The sequence below is a fragment of the Betta splendens genome, chromosome 1 (assembly GCF_900634795.4).
Source record: "Betta splendens chromosome 1, fBetSpl5.4, whole genome shotgun sequence".
Taxonomy (NCBI): domain Eukaryota; kingdom Metazoa; phylum Chordata; class Actinopteri; order Anabantiformes; family Osphronemidae; genus Betta; species Betta splendens.
In genome coordinates, this window is record NC_040881.3 from 2,509,822 (window position 1) to 2,531,584 (window position 21,763).

At 43.2% G+C, this 21,763-nt stretch overlaps 4 protein-coding genes across 6 annotated transcripts; 2 read left to right on the forward strand and 2 right to left on the reverse strand.

The window, feature by feature from the left end:
• The first annotated feature begins 359 nt into the window (after nt 1-359).
• On the forward strand, nt 360-3,912 carry LOC114861647 (ras-related C3 botulinum toxin substrate 2-like). Its single transcript, XM_029161110.3, has 5 exons — nt 360-504; nt 1,156-1,218; nt 2,782-2,941; nt 3,069-3,202; nt 3,865-3,912. Exons 1-4 carry the CDS (start codon nt 412-414, stop codon nt 3,197-3,199), a joined length of 447 nt encoding a protein of 148 aa, XP_029016943.1. The 5' UTR covers nt 360-411; the 3' UTR covers nt 3,200-3,202; nt 3,865-3,912.
• Nucleotides 3,913-6,052: 2,140 nt separating this feature from the next.
• Nucleotides 6,053-9,656, reverse strand: LOC121201868 (kallikrein 1-related peptidase b11-like). The gene is made up of 6 exons (XM_055507980.1): nt 9,364-9,656; nt 8,862-9,048; nt 8,484-8,687; nt 7,976-8,037; nt 6,589-6,605; nt 6,053-6,298 (listed from the first exon to the last, which is right to left on the reverse strand). Exons 1-6 carry the CDS (start codon nt 9,446-9,448, stop codon nt 6,053-6,055), a joined length of 801 nt encoding a protein of 266 aa, XP_055363955.1. The 5' UTR covers nt 9,449-9,656.
• Nucleotides 9,657-12,889: 3,233 nt separating this feature from the next.
• On the forward strand, nt 12,890-19,611 carry LOC114862321 (somatostatin receptor type 5-like). Its single transcript, XM_029162505.3, has 3 exons — nt 12,890-13,097; nt 16,617-17,437; nt 17,731-19,611. The coding sequence occupies exons 2-3, from the start codon at nt 16,658-16,660 to the stop codon at nt 18,394-18,396; spliced, it is 1,446 nt and encodes a 481-aa protein (XP_029018338.1). The 5' UTR covers nt 12,890-13,097; nt 16,617-16,657; the 3' UTR covers nt 18,397-19,611.
• Nucleotides 19,612-19,920: 309 nt separating this feature from the next.
• Nucleotides 19,921-21,372, reverse strand: LOC114862734 (protein CutA homolog). Of its 3 annotated transcripts, none has more exons than XM_029163371.3 (6): nt 21,289-21,372; nt 20,954-21,102; nt 20,715-20,774; nt 20,571-20,616; nt 20,306-20,355; nt 19,921-20,155 (listed from the first exon to the last, which is right to left on the reverse strand). In XM_029163371.3, exons 1-6 carry the CDS (start codon nt 21,343-21,345, stop codon nt 20,056-20,058), a joined length of 462 nt encoding a protein of 153 aa, XP_029019204.1. In that variant the 5' UTR covers nt 21,346-21,372; the 3' UTR covers nt 19,921-20,055. The 3 variants fall into 3 exon arrangements, with proteins under 3 accessions (XP_029019204.1, XP_055366843.1, XP_040928055.1); XM_055510868.1 differs by having other exon boundaries at nt 19,921-20,202; XM_041072121.2 differs by having other exon boundaries at nt 19,921-20,202; nt 21,208-21,343.
• Between the last annotated feature and the right edge of the window lie 391 nt (nt 21,373-21,763).

Sequence of the window (21,763 nt, forward strand, 5' to 3'; positions counted from 1 at the left end):
GTAAAGGAGGTCCGAGTTCAACCTTTAATTTAAGCCGTTGTGCTTCACTGTGACCACACGAGGGCAGTGTTGCTCCCAGAACAACCATTCAACAACAGATCAGTTCCACTGTTCTCATTAAACAGGTGACAAATACCGAACGACGGCAACTACACACAATAGGAAAAACCATGAACCACATTATTCATCACAGCAAACCTACAGGACACAGTGGAGACACGTTTCTCTTCCATGAGGTTTCTCCAGGAGAAACCTTCCCTTTCAGGGCTCTGGTGTCTCATTTGTGGTGTCTCATCCTGACACCATCCATTTTTATGGCAGCTGTAAATCACATGCTTCACTGTGTGTCTTACTGACTGATCGCTGAGCTTCCGTGCTCCCCACAGCTTTGACAACTACTCTGCCAATGTAATGGTGGACAGCAAGCCCGTCAACCTGGGCCTGTGGGATACAGCTGGACAGGAGGACTACGACCGGCTGCGCCCACTGTCCTACCCACAGACGGTACACGCTCAGCCACACAGTCAGCTCCACCTGCCACAGGACCACATTATACCACCAGCACGACAGACAAGGAAGCTGTAATCACAGTTAGAGACGCTGAGTTAAAGCTGGAGTTCTACAGCTCAGCAACAAATCACCTTTTATAATAACTGAATGTCACATTTGACTATTTTAATACAATAAAATGCTACTTCCAGCTACATCTGTTCAAATAAACATCAGCAGAAATTAGAAATCACAGGTTTTAATTCCTTTCCCTTCAGCACCAACTAGTGGCATTCATCATCATCATCATCATCATCATCATCATCGAGAAGTGTTACTTAGTATTATAATACAATAGTAATATAATTTTACAGGCTTTTGACAACAAGCGTTGGTTTTCCAGTGGCCTCAGGTGGTAAAGTGCACAATCCACCACTTCAGCATCATGAAGCCTTTTTCTCATACTAGCACAAAAATAGCATGTATAAGTATAACACAATACATTAGTATTGTAATAATAACAACAACAACAACAACAACAACAATAACAAAACTTATTGTTTGCCGACTGTTTTGAATATATAAATGAATAGTCAAATAACACTGTAAACTATAAAAACACAAGTGGCTTTAACTCATTTAATTCATGCTACTGTGTCCATGCAGGATGTTTTCCTCATCTGTTTCTCCCTCGTGAGTCCAGCGTCCTACGAGAACGTCAGAGCTAAGGTGAGTCTCCTCCATGAGGAACGACATTATCAAGTCACTGTCAGCAGGTCACCTACTGTACATGTACTGTAAATACTGGTCATGTGTCTGATGACGTTCCTCAACTTACAACTGGTTAAAAAAAAAAAAAGAAGTGAATGAACAAACCGGCTGTAATTAACTTTATTTCTGTTTTTTTCATGAAATGTGGGACATTGTAAACGTATAAAATATTGTATATTTATCTAATAGAAACTATTAATGAAATACAATTAAAATTGGCATTTAAAATCATTTGCTGACCTGTGTGAACACCCAAAGGCTGTAAATTCCTATCAATTTGACCAATGACGTGCATAAAAAACCTGACTTATTTCTTGATTGACTGAAGGCTTGTAGATACAAGCTTTCAATTCATTCAAACTACCTCACATGTTCTTTTGGTTTCTTGTGTTGAGCTGCTGCATTTTCACTGGATTTGTTCAATGGCCAAAGTTAAGACTTCACACCATGAAAACAAACTGTATTGTGTACAACACAGGATCTCTGGGAACCTGGTAAATTAATTCCTGGTTTCAAGCATGGTTTCTGTTTTTCACACTCATTACTTCATCGGTTTTAGTGTTTCACTGTGTTAATGTTGAAGTTACCAGCTATTGACAGCAAGGAGCCCCAGATAAATGTCAAGCAAATCAAAGCATAATGACACAGAGGAGTGTAGACCAGATGCTGTCCATCCGTCTTTAATCAGACAGCATTACAAGACTCGACACGATCAATAGCAGAGAAAGGCCAGAAGGACAGGGTTTAATAAAGCTTTTATGAAATTAAAGAAAATTCATATTTAAACAATATAAATGACACTCTTGGCCTGGATTACAAGATAAAAGCAGCTAAAATACAATCTGTACGTGATTTTTATGACTGGAGATGAGCAGAAACTAATGAAATGTAACATCTTTGTGAGTATTGCATAAGGTTTAGCGTGACTTTGTGAAGAAGGGCTGATTTTGTGTATTAGGACAAGATCAAGTCAAGATTTTGATCAAGACTTCATCCAATTACCCAAAAAGTTGAGTCATATCAGTCCTAAAACAGCTCTGTAGTTGATGAGTCATCAAGTTTTACAGTCTTTATTTGCTTTAAGGGGGTGAAAACAAGGAAAGTCCCTTGAAATTCCTCTGTTGTGATGTGCAGCACTTGGGAAACACTGAGTAAAACAGGAACTGCTTTATTATGTAGCTGTGACCAAAATAGAACGTCAGAAATCCATTTAACTGTAACTGTAATTAAACCTCCGACACGGATCAAACTGGAGGAGAGGCAGAAGGAGAGTCAGGGAATCCATCAATTTGCATCGTATACAGTTAAAAGTGTCAGCTACATTGTACGATTCATAAAGTTGGCTGTGAGACCTGGACTGTACAGTGTAAAATCACACACGGAGCCTACAACGACCCACAGCCTTAAACATGTCATCTGCATTTTAAACCTGCTTCAACATTCCTGTGCCTCCTGACTCCAAACACGCCCATCACTTACAGTACAGGACCTTCACTGTGTGTCTCCACTCACCTCTAACAGTGGTACCCAGAGGTTCGCCACCACTGCCCCTCCACTCCCATTATCCTGGTGGGAACCAAGCTGGATCTGAGGGACGAGAAGGAAACCATTGAGAAGCTGAAGGAGAAGAAGCTGTCACCGATCACCTACCCCCAGGGCCTCGCTCTGGCTAAGGAGATAGGTCAGCCACACTATGCTTGTGTTATCATTAAGCAGGTGGTACAGTATGATGGGATGCTGGGGTAAATGCTGTGAAGCCTGTGTATCCGTGTGTCATTGCCATTGTCTGCCCTCATTTCCACATACAGACGCAGTGAAGTACCTGGAGTGCTCAGCTCTGACCCAGCGTGGTCTGAAGACCGTGTTTGATGAGGCCATTCGTGCCGTGCTCTGCCCACAGCCCACCAAAGTCAAGAAGAAGGGCTGCATCCTGCTGTGAACGGTAAGAACGGAGGAGCACGGAGCCTGAGGCAGGAAACCAGAGGAGAGAGAGGGAGAGAGAAAGCACACACTGCCTTCATTGGCTTCGCTTGCTTTAATTCTGCCTACACAACGTGTGAAAAGGCTCGGTCACATGTGCAGCAAGAATGGACTTTTACTAAAACTGTAGATGATTCATACGCTTCTATTAAACTGTGAGCCAAGAAAAGACAAGGGCGGTCAAAAAAGTCACAGAGAAGAAGAGACAGATGGAAGGAGCTCTGATTTACACTCAGAGGAGAGTTTCTGTGATGAGTTTAGTCGGGTCACACTTAATAAAATAAATAAAAGCATCTGTCACCACTTTTATTTCCAAGCATTCAGAGCAGAGCAGCAGAAAGGACCATGTAAAACACAGCAATCATGTGACAGACAACAATTCAGACCTTTTTCTGTCTGTGGGAAAAAGGTTTTAATTTTAAGCTTCTGTCTTTTTAATATAATCAGAACAATTGTATGTAATAATTGAATCCTACAGTCATTTCAATGTGAACGGATACAGAGAGTTTAGAGAAATATTGATTTGATTCCTAGAGGACGAAATGTTGACATCATTGTAGAAATTAGTTTCCATATTAATGACGTGCGTTAATGACGATGCTCATGTGGTTCTCATTGTTTCAGACCCAGGAACAGAACCTCTAAACCTCCGACCCCGTGGTGAAAGACCACCATGTTTTCAGTCATACAGTAACTATACAGGTGAAAGCCTCTAAACAAGAACAAACAATCCTGCATCGCTCCAAACTAGAAACATGGCTCCTCCATCATGACCTAAATGAACACGAACCTACAGCACAACAAGAGGCTGGAGTGAGCAGGATATTTACTATTAAATGTACAATTCTATCAGAACAAATCCTTAAATATTGTCACCTTCTACGTTCATTTATTAGCTTATATGCAACACATGTATGTTAAGAGTTTTCTTAATGCCCTTTAGATGCCACAACATTTTCATGTATTATGACTTGTTCCAAGCAGTACTGTACTGAACAATATTCTATTTGAATGATATTCTTATGAAATGTTTATGAAATTTGTTCTGATGTAAAATAAAAGACATTTAAAAGACATGATTTCCAGAGAAAATCATTCCCTCAGAGTTACTGTAACCTGAGTGTGATGAAACACAGTTTTAATGTAGTCTTGACTACATGTCGGTACCAACAACACAGCCTCATCACACTGTCTATGAGCAGGAAAATGAATGAGCCGAGTGGAGGATCTGTGGGGGTGACGCTGATCTGTTCAATCTGCTACAGGCGTCATCTGTCTCACTTTGCTTTCATAGAGGGCATCGCACCAAAGCAGCCATGATAGTGACTCCTCTGTCCGATGGCACTGACTACAGATGTGATTAATAATGTGAGTGGAAGCAACAAGGTGGGAAAAGCTGTGATTATTTAGGTTCATTTCAAAAAAATAATTGGCCCTGTAAAACAAAATGGCTCCATCATCTAATTGACTGTACATACAGTAATGCAATGCACTGTAAACGTCACTAGGAGACATTTAAAAACCACAGAAGGCTTTTCTTCATGTCAGACATTCAATGGCTGACATTTATTCTCAGTTCAACATTTACACCATCAACTGCTCTAAATGCCACTTAGTGGAATCAGCTCCTCAGGACTCAGGCTCGTTTTCCAACCTAACTAAACTAAAAATTGTATTAAACACAACTAACATTTTATATTAAACAAACACTGACATTAAAAAGTATATTTAATTTATATATATAAATGTGATTCTCAAGTGTTGGTTTGGTTTTTTGGTCCGTATTCTGTAAATTAATAGCTTAGTCAATTTTCTACCAATTTCTGGACTGGAGTAAAGTCAGAGCTGATTCACAAGCAGCCTGAGAAAACCAAAACCAAGACGTGATTTGGTTCAGTCAGACGCATATGGATTAATTATAAATTAAGGTGAACAGAACAAACATGTTTTCTCATCGTTCGTGTGATATTTGTTTAGTAAGATTAAAAAAGTCTTTAATAGTTGCACAGCAGAGAATTTACTTCACACAACAGCAAGTTCAGGGCAGAGGAATAGAAAAACAGTAAAAAGACACTTTGTGACACTTCGCGCACAGTACAACACAACACAGTACAGGTAGAATGCGTATGAGGTCTTAAAGGGTTATTGCACAGTAAAAAAATATAAATTGTTGCACATTGTGTAAATATACAATAGAAAAATAATAATGCACAGAGTTTGCACACATATTGTACAGAGGAGATCATAGTTAGTCAGAAATCATGCTCACATTTCAGGGCTGCATTCTGTCACATCCGGGCTTGTCACCCGCCCTTCACACGGAAAGGACTTCCGGTTTTATTTTTGTATACTTCCTGTTTCTCCGTTCAGTCCCCGGATCACTCAGCACACCTGTTAGCAGTTTACTAATCAACACCGGTATTTAGCATTCACCCATCACAGACTCCAGTTGCCAGATTGTTGCGTGAGATCACCACTTTCCAGCGTTTCTAGTTCTGCCTTGTCGTGTACCGTGTTCCCAGTTCTGACCTCCGTTTCTGAGCCTGCCTGATCCTTGTCTGCCTTGATTGTTGCTTCTACTTGTTACCGACCTCGCCTGCCTGACCACGATTCTTCGCCTGCCGTTTTGGTATTGTACTCACCTCTCGTGTCTGACCTGTGCCTGTCCCTGACTACGCCTCTGCCTGATCCTGTTTAACCGGCTAGATCTCCCGTGTATGACCCTGCCTGGATTTGATTCTGCATTGTGGAATAAACGTCATTCTGAAACACCAGTAGACCTCGTCTTGTGCTGTGCATGTGGGTCCGTCATCTACGCCGCCCTGACACATTCACAGTCAGGTAGTGCTACAGGCTGAACGTCAGTGGGGGTCGGAAGCTGCAGTAACATGATGTCGTGTGACCTGATGTTGTTGTTGATGTCTTTATCGGTGAAGATCTCAGCTTCTGCAGTAATTTTAATTTCCTGGGCTGGAGCTCCTTGATGCATAACTACATCTGCAAACATGGTCCTACAGGAACGTAGAAACACAGTGTTTGTGTGAGTAACAGATGTTTCCTTTCAAAAAGACCAGAACCGCATATAATAATTGTGACGTTAAACGTTAATAATTGTGTGTTTATTATGACATTACATGACATATTGAACATAAGAGGAAGTTGACCACTCACCAATCCACAGCAAACAGAGAGAAGGTATCAGACAAGTCATTGCTCTACTTCAGGCTTTACTTACAGCGGCACAGTTATTATGTCATAAAAGTTATGACAGCTACAGTATGAAAGTATCAGCTCATCCTCATTGGCTCCAGAGCTCCACACATGTATTATGCAAACTTTATTACTCACCTTCCACTCCAGGTTAACTACTCTGACAGCGTATGGTTCATTTACATATTGTCACATATAAGTGACACCTTCTGTGAAGCAAGAGCTGGAGTACATGATGAACAGTTCACTGACTAACAAGCAAATACACAACCATATATATTTACACTGATTAGATTCTTAACTAGATACTTAACTATGTGAAGGGGATTGAGTAATTGTGGACATAAGAAGTGGAGAATAGTGGATTTTGTCTACAACTGTTCAGTGAACTTTCAAAAAGCAGAGAGAAAAGATCAACAATGTTTACATTGAGTGAAGCTGACATATTTCTATATAAATAAATGTGGAAAAGAACAAAAAAAGGTAAAAAGAACAAAAGACAAAAATGAAATGTTTCTTGTATAGATGTCTCACTTTTATTGTAAATGTTAAGGTGAGTTCATTGTGTTTTGGATCCATTGCTTGTAAGGACAGACCTTCAAGAACGCATGTGGCCCAGATTTAGCATGACATTCAGGGCCATTTGAGTAGACAGCGTGTATCCTGTTATTGAACACCACTCCACCACCAGAGTCGCCCTGAAAAATAAATAGGTAAATATTAGTTTGCCTGGATGCATAAAAGTAGATGGGAAATGATGGACACTGTCTACTTACTCCACACGGGAACCCTGGATCGGGTTGTGCACAAAGCCAGTTTCCAAATGGCTCATTTGGTGTACATTGCTGTATAGTTGTTTGATAGTTCATACAGTCCTCAACTTTCATCTTTGCACATTGTAGTTGATTTGGGTCACTGTCCACTAGTGAAAAACATCAAGATAAATAGTGACTTTTTCTTCAGTGTACATAAAGCACATAAATTAAATAATTCCAAACCACTATTTGTTTATTAGACAGTGATCACTTTCTGAAGCTGGTGGTTTCCACTTGAAGTTACAGGAACCAAATTCGTTTTAAATGTGCCACATTATGTAAATGTGTGATCTTATAAAACAGGCCACTGAGGACCACAGAATGTGTCTGTAAACGTCCTGCTGAGGAGGGGCACAGTGTGTGTCTATGGTCTGTCAACACTGATGTGGAGGCAGTGGTTGGTCAGAGTCTGGTCAGGGGCATCGCAAGGAGGAGAAATCCTCCATTACTGTTTGAAGACGGGATTTTATTAAACAGGAACATGCAAAACAGCAGCAGGTGCAAATCTAAACAACGTGTGTTTGTGTCTATACAGAGCTACAGAAAAGATGACTAAGTAATTTATATCAGTCAGTACTTTTAGCAACTGAACTACAACAGCTAAAATGCATTTTAAAAGAAAACTATATATTCCTTATATAGTATTACCACCATTGTAACCTATATGTAATTAATATGTAGTTAATAATGACTTTTATTAATAGCCTTACCTTCATAGAATGTCGCGTTCAATTGACAATTGCCGTGTCCTGCTACTTCAACCGAGTCATTTCTATAAAAAGAAAATAGAGAATAAAGATAAAAACATATTACCACTGTAGCACAATATTATTGTAAAATCATTTTTTCTACAACTCTTTAGTGCACTTTCAAAAAGCAGATAGAAAAGATGAACAATGTTTATGCATGTATTTCTGAGTGAAGCTGACATATTTCTTTATAAACTTTAAAGTCTGTCAGCTCTCCAGGTAACATTTTACATTTCTTTTGATGTATAATCATTTTTAACCTTTGTTAAATTGGTTAATAGATTTATGTATTGTTTTGTTTTGTATAAACACATTTAATATAACTCATCAAACATCACAACATAATCAAACACAGTAATCCTGGAAAATTAACGAATGTAACAAAAAAAGACACTGATCTAATCTGACCTTTCTTTTTCAATGCTGCATATATTTAAAATCAAATCGACACAAAAAACAGAAAACTTACATTTTAGGCTCATTATTCGCAGTACAGTCAGGAAGCTGTATGGGTGTGATGTTTGTGATTTTCTGAGGCAGCCGCAGTAACATGATGTCATTAACACTATTGTTTGTGTCTTTAAAAGGGAATATGTCTGTGTTATTTATTTCCATTTCCTTCTTATTGTTACCTGGATGAACTCCTACAATCACATTCATAGCACCGGAAGTCCTACAAGCAAAAAGAGGTTAGAGGAAAAAATCATACCTAAAGTGGTACAATTCATCTGTGTGTATTGGAAACAACAGTAGAAACTACAACACTTTTAATGTGAGCAAGTAAAACTAAGAGTGAGTTTTATTGTATAATGTTTCTGGTTTTAAAATCAAATTGTGCTTTTCTTACCATGACGCTTCCCAGCAGTGAGCTGCAGTCAGAATCCACCGATTACTGATCAGAGAGCCACCACAGGTATAATTGAGTTTACCATCATATGGTCTTAGCATGACATGGTACAGACGCTCAGTGTTTGTACAGTTTCTACCTCCGTAGATTCTTTTCTGCAGATGTCCAGCTGCGCTCACTGAAACAGCTTAAAAACCAAGTACAGAGTCAATGTGTGCCATATTTTAAAAAGATGTGTGCCATATTTGTTTTACAATTCTGCACAAAAAACAAACAAACATTCTTTTCCTGACTGTTTGTGCGTCTCTTGTTTTCTTTTGTGGCTGCGCTGCCAAACAAATTCCCCACTGTGGATTGAACCAAGTTCACCTTATCTTATCTTATTTTAAATTCTAGTTGGAGTTATGGTTTATTGACCCATTGTGTGACCTAATATCCATGAGGTTCATTTCATTAACATAACATTTATTCAAAGACACACAAATGTAGTACTAGTACTCACTGATACACAGGAGAAGAAGTATCTGAAGAGAAGCCATGGTTCTCAGAGTCCTTCCAGTCTCTGCTCTGCTGAGGGTTTGGCTCATTTTTATATTATTCTGTCCTGCGGAGCCACCAATTACATTATGACAAGTTATCACCACAACCCCATTGGCTGCTGGTTTATCTACACTTAAACAGAAAGAAGAAGTATCTGAAGGGAAGCTATGGTTCTCAGAGTCCTTCCAGTCTGGTTTATCTACCTTTAAAACACAGTATGTAACAATATTTTACTGGACAAAGACCAAATGTCAATACAAATACAAAGGTATGAAATAAATATGAGTGGATGCAGTACAGTGTGTTTGCTCAGGAGACATGGTTGCAGTAGTAATAAATACTAGGCTGATGTTTTGATGACTCTATTTTATAAAGTGTAGACATATGTATGTACTGTCATTCAGATGAGAGGTGAGTTTACCCTGAACAGGTCAGTTCATCACAACCACTCTTACCTATGACCACTTTAGAGTCTCCTGTTAACTGGACTGTGTCTTTGGAATGTGGGAGGAAACAGGAAAGAAAAGACATGGGGACAACATTCCTCCAGTCAAACCTTCCATGGAGGAACATCTACTCCCAAGTGGGTCAGACTGGTAAAATCATGGAATATATCATTTCAAAACAACAACTTCAGATTGTTTTCTTTGTTTTAATACGATCCACATAAAACATAAAGCTGGAGCCTGAGGACAGTGTGTCCAAAATAATACAAGCACAACTTCACTATTAATCATGAAACACCTCAAGGTATTTGAAAATTCTGAGGACAAAGAACACAAACACACAACGCCTCAGTGATTCATAGTCTCTCACATCTCATGCAGCTCTTTACAGTGATTTGGCTGCTGATACCGCTGGAAATATCAGCTGCTGTCTTCGGTACCAACTGCACAAACTCCTCTGTGACGATCAATGTCACAGAGCAACGCAATAAATGACTTTACTTTTGGTTCCAACTGGCTGAAATCCACTGAAAGATCAGAAATCCTGTCTGCAACTGTTTCTTGTCAGGCTGATATTGGCACACAGTGTGCTGCCTTCATCATGCTTGTTTTTACAAATTCACCCTCAATGGTTTTAAAGCCACTGCGATCTCATTAGCAATGATACACACTCTATTGTCATCCCCGCGGGTGGTCTCATCCACTTTCCAAGCTCGGGTCCTCTACCAGAGGCCAGGGAGCTTGAGGGTTCTGCGCAGTATCCTTGCTGTTCCTAGGACTGCACTTTTCTGGACTGTGTTACGACCCGGGTGATCGGCTACTAAGACTGGTACCCAAAAGCAGGACAAGAGGCTGAGCACAGTTGAGCGGATTTAATAGACACACTCAGGAAAGCAAACAAAAGCCCTGCAGCCACACTGGCAGGAATCCGTAGCATATAACGGTTGCACACAAGACAGGACAAATGAGCAATAGGAACAACTAATATAGGAATACCCGCACGCTCCTCTAACGGCGGTATGGGAAACATCAAAACCCCACTTAAACGGCAGGACAGATGAAAACAAAACGCTGCTTTAACGGCAGGATAAACGTACACAAGGCTCTGTTCAACCCCGCAGGCCAGGTATAACAATACGTCGCTTCAAACGGCAGTATAGAGTAAACACGGCGCTGCATACGCATCCTACGCAACATGGTGCATGGCAGAGTACTTACGGCGAACTACTTGTGCAAGACACAACAAGGCAGAATACGGCTAGGACATCCTAAGGATCGCTCTTAGCTTACGCTACACCCCAGCGACTAGGCCAATGCCCAGTCGCTCCTTAAATACCAAAAACCCCTTAATGCCGTTCACCTGTTGACAACAGAAACCAGAGTTTGCCGAAGGGGACATGCGGCAGCGACGCCTCGTGGCGTAGCAACCCGCCACTGTCGTCACAGACTGAGATTTTGGTTGTTATTCCAGGGATCTGTCGTAGCCACTCCTCCAGTTTGGGGGTCACAGCCCCTAGTGCTCCGATCACCACAGGCACCACTGTGGCCTTCACCTTCCAAGCCTTCTCCAGTTCTTCTCTGAGCCCTTGGTATTTCTCTAGTTTCTCATGTTCCTTTTTCCTGATGTTGCCATCGCTTGGTATTGCCACATCCACCACTACGGCTTTCCTCTGCTCTTTGTCCACCACCACAATGTCTGGTTGGTTCGCCATTACCATTCTGTCAGTCTGGATCTGGAAGTCCCACAGGATCTTGGCTCGCTCGTTCTCTACCACCTTGGGAGGTGTTTCCCACTTTGACCTTGGGGTTTCCAGTCCATACTCTGCGCAGATGTTCCTGTATACTATGCCAGCCACTTGGTTATGGCGTTCCATGTATGCTTTCCCTGCCAGCTATATAGTTATACTATACAGTACATGTTATACTAATTAAAATATATACAAATTTAAAGAACAGAATTAGCTCATTGTTGTTTTGTTTATTTACCATGTGACAGCTGAGTAGTACTTAACTCATAAAATGTATAGTAAAATGAGCTCATACTTTGTGTGGTAGGAGTATATGAAGTACAAAGTAGAACTATGAAGGAACTGTGATGTATCAATTGGAGGAACGTTTTTTAATAAAAGGTCCAAATTTGGTAATTGACATACAATTGACATACAATTAACTGTACGATAAATTATAAATGGATTACTCAAAACCTAAAGTAAAATGAGTTCATATTTGTTGTGATAGTAGTCCATGACGTACTAAGTATCACTGTAAATGAATGGTGATGTACCTATTTGAAAAGATGGATTTATTGTAGGTCAAAATTCAGCAACTGATGTCAATTCAACGTACTGTATGATAGTTTATTGAATACTCCCTTTATTGATTACTCCAAAACTATAGGTAGGTCTCCGGCCTGCCGTCCATGTGGCCCCAGGCAGGGACCGCAGCTCCTCCAAAGCCCCGCCCAACTCCCCCAACCCGGGGGAGGCAGAGGGCAGCGGAAAAGGCACCCCAGAACCCTGCAACCCAGCTTGGACATGAGTGTGTGGAACTAAAGTGCACTGAAGGTGGGTGACACCTCCAGGAGGACGACCGCTGGCTGACGGTGTGTCCCCCAGACAGTGTCCCCCCTCACCCTAAATGTCTTTTTGCAGTTAAAACTGGGTGGTGATCTCTCCACCAGGGCCAGTGGGCGAGGCCACAACTGGCCTCAGCCCCAGGCCCCAGTGAAAGAGCCCACCCCCGGCCCTAAATGTATGTGTATGTGGCTAAGTATGAGGAACTTTGGGAGATTTTTGGGAGATCGCCAATTCTCCAAGGAGTCCAGCAGACAGAGCCATCAATGGGAAGACTCCGTCCACTGGCCCCCCCGGAAGGAGCCCCCAGATTCCTGGACGAGTGTGTATGGCTAATGACCTAAGTGTATGAATATGGAGAAATGTAGTTGGGAAGCAGAGCACCAGGGTCCGCAGAGCCAGGTTCTCAGTGAGCGCAACACTGTTACCGTAACTATCGCACGAATCGCGCACCTCGAAAATAGTGACGGTTCATTTGACCACGGAACAGCGAACAGCGGCTCATTTGACCGCGGTTGTGTTTCGGTCAAGCGTGGGTCGTGGTTAACAGCATTTAGTTCATTCTAAAACGTGAATAAATTACCACATTTATTTTGAGGGTAAACTGCCTTCGATCGTTTTTACAGGAGGCACATGTGAAATTCACAGGTGAGCGTTTGGAAGCACCGTGGATGGAGGTAAGTCACGTTTCTGTTTCTGCTTTGTTTATCTTCTTTCTGTGCTCAATGCTTTGAATCCAATCTACAGATAAAACTCTTGATTCACAGCAATATTGTCATAAAACGTTTCTCCTGCTGCCAATTCAGACACGCTCAAGCGTGACTAATTTGAATTTCTGTTTGCATTTTTATCGCTTTATGATATGATTCGTTTCTAGTCTGAGCAACGTCACGTTACACGCTAATAGTAGAGATCATCTATGAACTTCACGGACATTTACACCTTTGTACTTTTAAAGCCTTTCACAATGAAAGCTCATTAAATACTTTTATATTCCTTGCAAATTGTATAAAGAAAATAAGAAATACGTAGTTAATATTTTATATACGAGACATTTTTAATCGTTTTTAGAAACGATTTTAAGTTCTTAAAACACATCATGGCAACACAGTAACACATCAACATTACTGTTAGTGACCCCTGTGATCTGGTATTTGAGAAATGATGACTTCGCTATTGAATTACAGAGAAGAGTGTTGAGTGGTTGTAAACGTTGCTGACAGACGCTTCAGAGCAGGAGAGAGTAAAAGGAGAGAAACAGAGTAAACTATATACAATCAGATGGAATTAACAATGACAATAAAGATAAAGATTGAAAAATGTGATGTGAGGTTCACTGATAAATGACGTTTTAAAGAAAATATTTTAAATCTGTGATTTATTCTCTTCACTTCCACCTGATAAAGAACATGATACAGAACAAACTGCCAGTCCTGAAAACACCTGATGTTACTCTCACTCACACACAAACACTTTTATTTAATTTACAGTTTTTTTATTTGTAAGCATCCGCTCTAATGCAGCTTTTAAGGCTGGTTTGGCCTGTAATTACGTGCTTTTGCACCAAATCATGTGGGCTGCACTCTGTGTGGGAAGAACAGTTAATTGTAGTTAATACTGTGAGGAGCGACTGTGGCTTCACACAGACACACACCAGAGTCTGACTTTCTATTTGTTCTTTGTACACTTACTCTTGCTCAGTCTTTGGATTCTGCATCTGCACGTTTCTGGTTCTGCTCATGTGCTTGTTTTGCTCAGGCTCAGGCTGATCTGAGAGCTCTCGTCAGGCTTTGTAATAAAGAATGTGGAGTCAGAGCTGTGACAGGCTGTGGACCGGGTCCAACCTTTCCACATCCCTGGAAATCCATTAATTGAACAGCAGTGGGGGAAGCAGACGCGCCTCGGGCCATAAGACTGATGGATGGCCAATTAACTGATGTGTATCTTTGTGCCGCTTTGTGTTTCTGTAGTGAAGTCTAAGAACCAAAAAAGTTCATGTTCAGCTGTCAACTAAAGAACTCAAACATACACCTGGTTAGTTCAGCTGAAATGTGCTTCTGTGAAGGATTAAATTAACACCATTAATCAGAACATCTGTTATAAAGTATGTCAGAAATACTGTGAAAACATCAAAGCAGAAGATTATTGTTGAAATTCCTGAAAAAAATAATATCAACAATGTAGCTTCTATAGAAAAGCCAGGAGACACTGGAAAGGAAACTGAAGGTGATCTAGCATGAAGGATGCTGTGTGTGTGTGTGTGTGTGTGTGTGTGTGTGTGTGTGTGTGTGTGTGTGTGTGTGTGTGTGTGTGTGTGTGTGTGTGTGTGTGTGTGTGCGTGCGTGCGTGCGTGTGTGTGCATAGAGATCTTTGTTATATATATATTATATATAATATAATATATAAAGTCCACAAAGCCGGTCTTTGCAGGTTCAAACTTTTGACCAGGTAGAATTTGTTGATTCAAAGTCTCACCAGCATGTAACCACACACCAACTGGTTAAAATGCATTAAGTGTTTCATTAATGACTGGATCTCTGAATTAAAATCTGCCACAAGCGTTTGTTTAACGTGACCTCACGCTCTCTGGACGCCATCAGCTGCTTGTTTGCACTGGATGATGATGAGGTAATTACACAGGAACGCGTCTAGTTTTCATGCAGGAGGAAGCAGCTTCACCCCAGCATATAATCATGAAAAGCCCCTCGTCTGTGAGTCAACAGCGTAACAGCGTCGGCTGCTCTCAGGATCAAACCAGCTGTTGAAACGCATTCAAAGGCTGCGGCTGCGGCATTTGCATGTGTTCGCTATCTCTGTGTAGGTGCTGCTTCATGTAAAAGAGCTACTAGAAATGTTAAAGCTGCTGCTCCACAGACTGGATGCGTCACTTCTACGACTGCGGACGTGTCAACGGGCCCTGAAGCACCACTCTACTAAAAACGAGGCCTTTAAGTCAAAGTGGGCTGTAAAGAAACATGGACACAGTTTAACTCTCTAATTAATAATAGCAACAGAGGCGCCACGCTGAACCTGAAAGCCTCACCAGTAAAGCACTGATCCACCCACTGCCCTGATGCTTCTCTCAGGGTTTTAGCTGAAACAAAGACAAGTAAAACCAAAACACTGGGCTGGAAGACGCTACAAACATTCACCATAACCACTGTTTAGTGTAAAACAGAGTTTGTCTAGTTTGGTTGAATAGTATCATAATTTGCTGGACAACACATTTAAACGTAGGCTTCCACTACGCTGCCGCCTACACGGTCACAAATAGCAGCGATTGTGTTACGACAGAAAGTAGAGCCGCTTCACGTCCACTTTCCTTATGTCTGTGGTTCTGGTTCAAACTCACACATGATAAAAAACTGAAGCTTTTCACAGAAATCTTTAAAGTGAAGCATCTCAGCTGACGAACAGAGGACACGTTGAACTTCTCATTCTCTCTGGGTCCAACCGTCATTCGGACCTGTGTTTATCTTTGTTCCTCGCTCCTAACACTTGTTTTGACCCCCATCGTCATGGCGATACCTCCCAGGAAGTGGTCCACACAAAGGCAGACAAATAAGGTGACGGCGTCTGGGAGGAAAGATTGTCGTCTGCTCATATTGTGTGCGACAGAGATTAGGAGGCGGCTGATTTACCCACTGTTGTATTAGTGATCAGCGTCCTGGAGATCAGCTCCATCTGTGTCCTGGTTCCATCAGCTCATCCAGGGACTCAGAGCTTGTGAAGAGAATCATTACTCATCTGATAACTGATGATTGGGGTTAATATTCAGACTCAAACTTCTGCAGCCTCTGTAAACACTTGTTGAGCCTCCTCTGTCCGTGTCCTGATCCTCCTCATCCCTGCGTTGACGCTGAGTCCAGTCAGGGTCGCTGAGGACCTGCCTCTCAGCTTTCGCCTCCATAACTTAATGCACTTTGTTCCTAACAGAGCACCAATTAGCATCCGCGGCTGTGAGGGATGAGGCTGTGCCTGCGTGGGTCACGCTGCTCATTAAGAAGCCGGGCGGCTTCACAAACAAGTCGAGCACTAATAGGAGCAAACACAAGCTGTTGTTGTTGCGGTGCAGGCTTGTTTTTGGTGTGACAGCGGTTGATTAGCGGTTTAGGATTCTACGAGCCGCTGGGCTCAGACCGGACCTGCAGTAACTTTAAACTTTTGATCGTTAACTCTCTTGTTCTGTCTTTCAGAGATGTGGACCGGTGTCTGGTAGGATCTGACGGATGTCTCCATGGAGATCATCCAGGCTACCCAGGCTCCCATGGTGCTCCAGGTCACCCCCACAGGAGCCACCTGGAACAGCAGCTTCTCTTCTCACTCGCATGTCCTGCTCCTCTCCACTCCGTCTCAACAGCTGTTTGGATTAACTCATAACAGCTCCTTCCTCAACAGCACCTGCCAGAACTGCACCAAACAGGAAGCCGTGCTTCAGCCCGGCCTGGCGGGAATCCTCATCGCGCTCATCTACGGGGTGGTGTTTATCGTTGGCCTGGTGGGGAACACCCTGGTCATCCACGTGATCGTCAACTACACCAAGAACGAGTCCGTCACCAACATCTACATCCTGAACCTGGCCATCGCAGACGAGCTCTTCATGCTGGGCCTGCCCTTCCTGGCGGTCCAGAACGCCCTGCTGTCCTGGCCCTTCGGGTCGGTGATGTGCCGCGTCGTCATGACGGTGGACGCCATCAACCAGTTCACCAGCATCTTCTGCCTCACCGTGATGTCGGTGGACCGCTACCTGGCCGTGGTCCACCCCATCCGCTCCTGCCTGTGGCGGCGCCCCCACGTGGCCAAGGGCATCAGCGCCGCCGTGTGGGCCGGCTCCTTCGTGGTGGTGCTGCCCGTGGTGGTGTTCGCCGACGTGCTGCAGGACGACGGGAACTGCAGCATCGTGTGGCCGGAGCCGGCGGAGGTGTGGAAGACCACGTTCATCGTGTACACGTGCACCGTGGGCTTCTTCTGCCCGCTGCTCGTCATCTGCTTGTGCTACCTGCTGATCGTCATCAAGGTGCGTCACATCATGTCCGGCCCTCAGTCTGACAGTGTGTGAGCCGTAGAGGCTCAGGTTGAACCTGCACTGGACAATGTTCATGAACTTTGTATTTGTTTATTTAGAACCTTTAAACCGGCTGGTACACTGTTCTCTCACACTCCTAATGGATTTGCAGAGAAATGTGTTTGGGTAACGAGTTTACTGAGAACATCATCTGGATAATCCGCTCACATCACTGTTTACTCTGAGCTTAAACTGGACCTAGTATTTGTCAGAGTTCATAAATCTCCCTTTCGTCCTCTACGAAGGTGCGAAGCGTTGGGAAGCGGGCCCAGGCCACGTCCACGCGCCGCAGGAAGTCGGAGCGTAAGATCACCAGGATGGTGGTGGTGGTGGTGGCCGTGTTCGTGCTGTGCTGGCTGCCGTTCTACGTCCTGAACGTGGTCAACCTGGTGGTGCTGCTGCCCGGACACTTCCGGGGCCTCTACGTGTCCGTGGTCCTGCTGTCGTACGCCAACAGCTGTGCCAACCCCATCCTCTACGGCTTCCTGTCCGACAACTTCAAGCGAGGCTTCAGGAAGGCCCTGTGCCGCACGTCCCGCAGGGTGAGGAGCAACGAGCGGGCCGGCACCGAGGCGCAGCGGGCCACGGACGAGTGGGGCGCCTTCGTGTACCAGATGCAAAACAGCGGCAGAAGCGCCAGCGCGCAGAGGAAGAACTGCGGTGAGAAAGACGTGGAGGAGGAGGAAGTGAGCGCAGAAGACGGGTCCATGCAGATGAGTGAACAAAATGGAAGCCACGGCGGAGCAGACGGGCCGAGGACGCGGGTCAGGCAGAGGGGGACGATGGAGGCGTCAGCAGACCTGACCCGGAGAGGCCCAGGCTGTGGTTCAGCTGAAGCCGTGTGCTCCACGGTCCCACACAGCAGGTCACAGCCCGACATGAACTCAGTGCTGGAGATCAGCTGCCTGTAGCACGACAGCGCGGTGCTCGGACGCATGCTGGATGTACGGAGGTGCAGACTGTGGAGGTTGTTTATTCATGTTGCTACATTCGTTTCCTCAGATCATGTTGAATACAATAACAGTCTGTGGGTTAATAACTATTAGGACAAAACAGACGTGATGCATTTAGACCAACGTAACTTGAATCAAAGCTTATTAAATGATCATTCTGGAGGTTCAGGTTTCTCTCTTCTGTCTAATTGTGTGACTTCGACAGTGAGATGATCATTTGCATAATATCTCAGATTTGACAGCTGTTCACACACTTTGCTGTTCTATAGAATTCTAGTGAAGCTTTTATTTTGTGCATCAAAAGATACAATCGTTGTTTTGTTCCGTCTTGTTGAAGAAGAGGGTCAGTAACTGTACTGACATCACTAATGCACCATATGAGTCATGATGCAGTTAACGACCAAACTGAAAGGAAAATGTCGACTATATTTACTTTTTAATTTCTCTGCTTTGGCTTTTGTGAACAGCCCACGAAGGTGAACTGCTCTGTTTTCACATCTGCAGCTCAGTGCTGCTGCTGAACTGTTGTGTAACTGTTCTCGTACTGAACGAGTCTCGGGGTGTAATTACATCAAAGCAAAGCTACAGAGTAATAGGTTTCCTTCTTTAAGATGAAAAATGAGCGAGACCCTGCTTTAGTCTGAACACACTGAGGCACGAGGCTTCACCTGTGTATGTCTGACTTCAATATGGACACGGAAAAATACAGAATATGGAAAATGAGCAAACAGCAGAATGTGGTTCCTTTAAAACCGGTGATACTGCAAAATCATTATGGAGTAGGATTTAATGGTAATCAATGATATAGATTCTAAACACCAAAGATAATAAAGGTGTCTGTTCTGGCACCTTGAACACATCAAGTGTCCTTCTAGAAAAGTGATTTTTACGTTAGGATTCTGCTTTATACGAGTAGATAAACACTAAAACACATGAAATGTGAAGAAGCTGTGGTTGTTATGGTTGTTAAGGCATGTTGTGTTGTGTAATGCAGCTTCTGTATTTCATGTTTTTTAGGCTCATAGATATAAAGTGATCCCAGATTAACGTGTCCAGCTTGTTTTGTTGTACCGGTGTCACAACTGAGATGTTGTATGTTGAGCTTTGGAGGATTGTGTGCTGTGCTCAGCTCTGGCTAAATAAACGTTCACAGGTCAGTCTGGACAACAGAAACCTGGATGTACTCACCTGCGTCTACAGCACAAATACTCCACGTTACTGAACCTTCATACATGACACAAACCCTCTGACAACAATCATCAGCTTAATTACATGTTAATTATTTACTTTACATAATAAACAGATCTTACCACTCTCAGTTCACATTTAAGACTAATGTTGAAACTTTGGATGAGTCAGAGATGTGTGGTTTGTTCTGCAGCTGGTTCACTTTGAACATGACAGACCAACACCTCCCTCTAGAGGTGAAGACAACAAAAACATCAGGCTTCAAATTATTCTCAGGAAGAGCAAAACAGGAAATAATCCAGAAAATATAATTTTATTTATTTAAATACCAAGAGGTTCAGCTAATTGGCATTTTTGCAGTTAACCATAAACACAGACGTGGGCGTGACTCTCTTCGTGTATTAATGTTCCCCATCAATCAGCCGAGCATCATTCAGGTACAGTGTCTCCTATCCATCTGAGGTAGGGCGGGTTGCCCTGCTCGATGGGCAGGCTGATGACCTCGGCCACCTCATACGGGTGGTTGGAGCTGGAGAAACAACAGGCAGCTGTGAGTTTACCACAGGTACGTCAAATCTGCAACCAAGATAAGTCAAGTCTTTCTGCGAGTCATGGCAGGAACATGTAGTGATGCACATCATCATTTGTGTGTCTGTTGTGAGACTAAATAAAAACCTACCGAACATATTCAGCGAGAGCAGGCACTTTGGAACTTCTTGTTTTAATCATCTAGGCAGAGACAGAAACCAAATGTCATCTGTGCTGAGTGTGTGAGAGCTGAATGTTTGTGGCTTATGGTTCTGATCTTATTCTTCTTATTCACGAAGGTAAAGCAATTATAAAAAAAAGCACTACAAGTAGTACAAACCAAATAGAATTAAGTATTAATAAAAGTAGTGGTAACAGAGTTTGCACAGTGAAACATAAACCAAGTCAAGACTCACCAGCAGCACTTCACTGTCCTCCTCAATCTTCCCCTGCCACTCATATCTGAAGAAACAAACAAAACATACAAAAATCTATTTTTGATGCTGCATCTGTCACCCAACCTCCTGAAAACACAAAAACAGACCAACAAAGTTACTTACACAGATTTAATAGCTGGGACGATGTTGACACAGGCCGCCAGCTTCTTCTCCACTATTCCCCTGAAAGAGAAGAAAAGAAATCAACTGAAATGAAAACTGGCAAAAGGATCCTGCTGATTGACAGGTACTGTGGGAATGGAAACCAACACCCGTCCTGAAGGACGCGAATTCCTAATCAAACAGGACCAATCGTATTAAGCATTTATGTACATGCACAAACACTGATGGTGTCAGCGTACCTGGCCAGGTCTCGGGCCACGGTGTCGTTGGGGCAGGTGACAAACGCGGCCGAGTGAGTCCCCGACACGTAGGTCTCAGAAGCCATGGAGAACGCTCTCAGTCCAAGCGTCCTCAACAGTGGGAGCATAAACACAGCAAGGAGGAGTGTCTGGAGGAGGAAGAGGAGGGAGAAAGATGATGCTGGAGGATGGTGACGCCTCAGACACACATCAGCATGTGTGTGGAGCTGGAAGATGACACCTCAGACGCACACATGAACACATGTGGAGCTGAATGTGACGCCTCAGACACACATGAACACGTGTGGGGCCACATGCAGCTGCTCCGCTCTCACCAGGATCAGCGCTTTCAGGGGCACAGCTGTCTCTGCAGCGGTCAGTCCAGCGAGCATCACCTGAGCAGGTCAAACACACTGTTAGAGGAGGAAATATACAGAGAGGAGAATAGACAGAGAGAGGAAGGAAAAAGAGTTGGATGATAGTAGGAGGGAATCTACCTCTATGCTTCGCCCTCTTGAGAATGGCAGTCTTGAGCTCCTGCATTTGGAATACCGCTCGACGGCTTGCGTCTCTCGCGTATCTTTCCTCTCTCTCGTTCGTCGTCTCTCTCTCTTCTTCCTCTCTCTCTTCTTCTCTTCTCTCTCTCTTCATGCTTCCCATATTTCCATCCTCTACTTCAGAGGAGAGAAGCAGACAATGAATTCAGGCAAAAAGAGCCGGGACATTTCAACTATAAATAACCAGACACCAGCAGCATCGCTGGTCTCGTCCTCCCCCTCCTCCCCTCTCTCTCCTCCTCTCTCTCTCCTC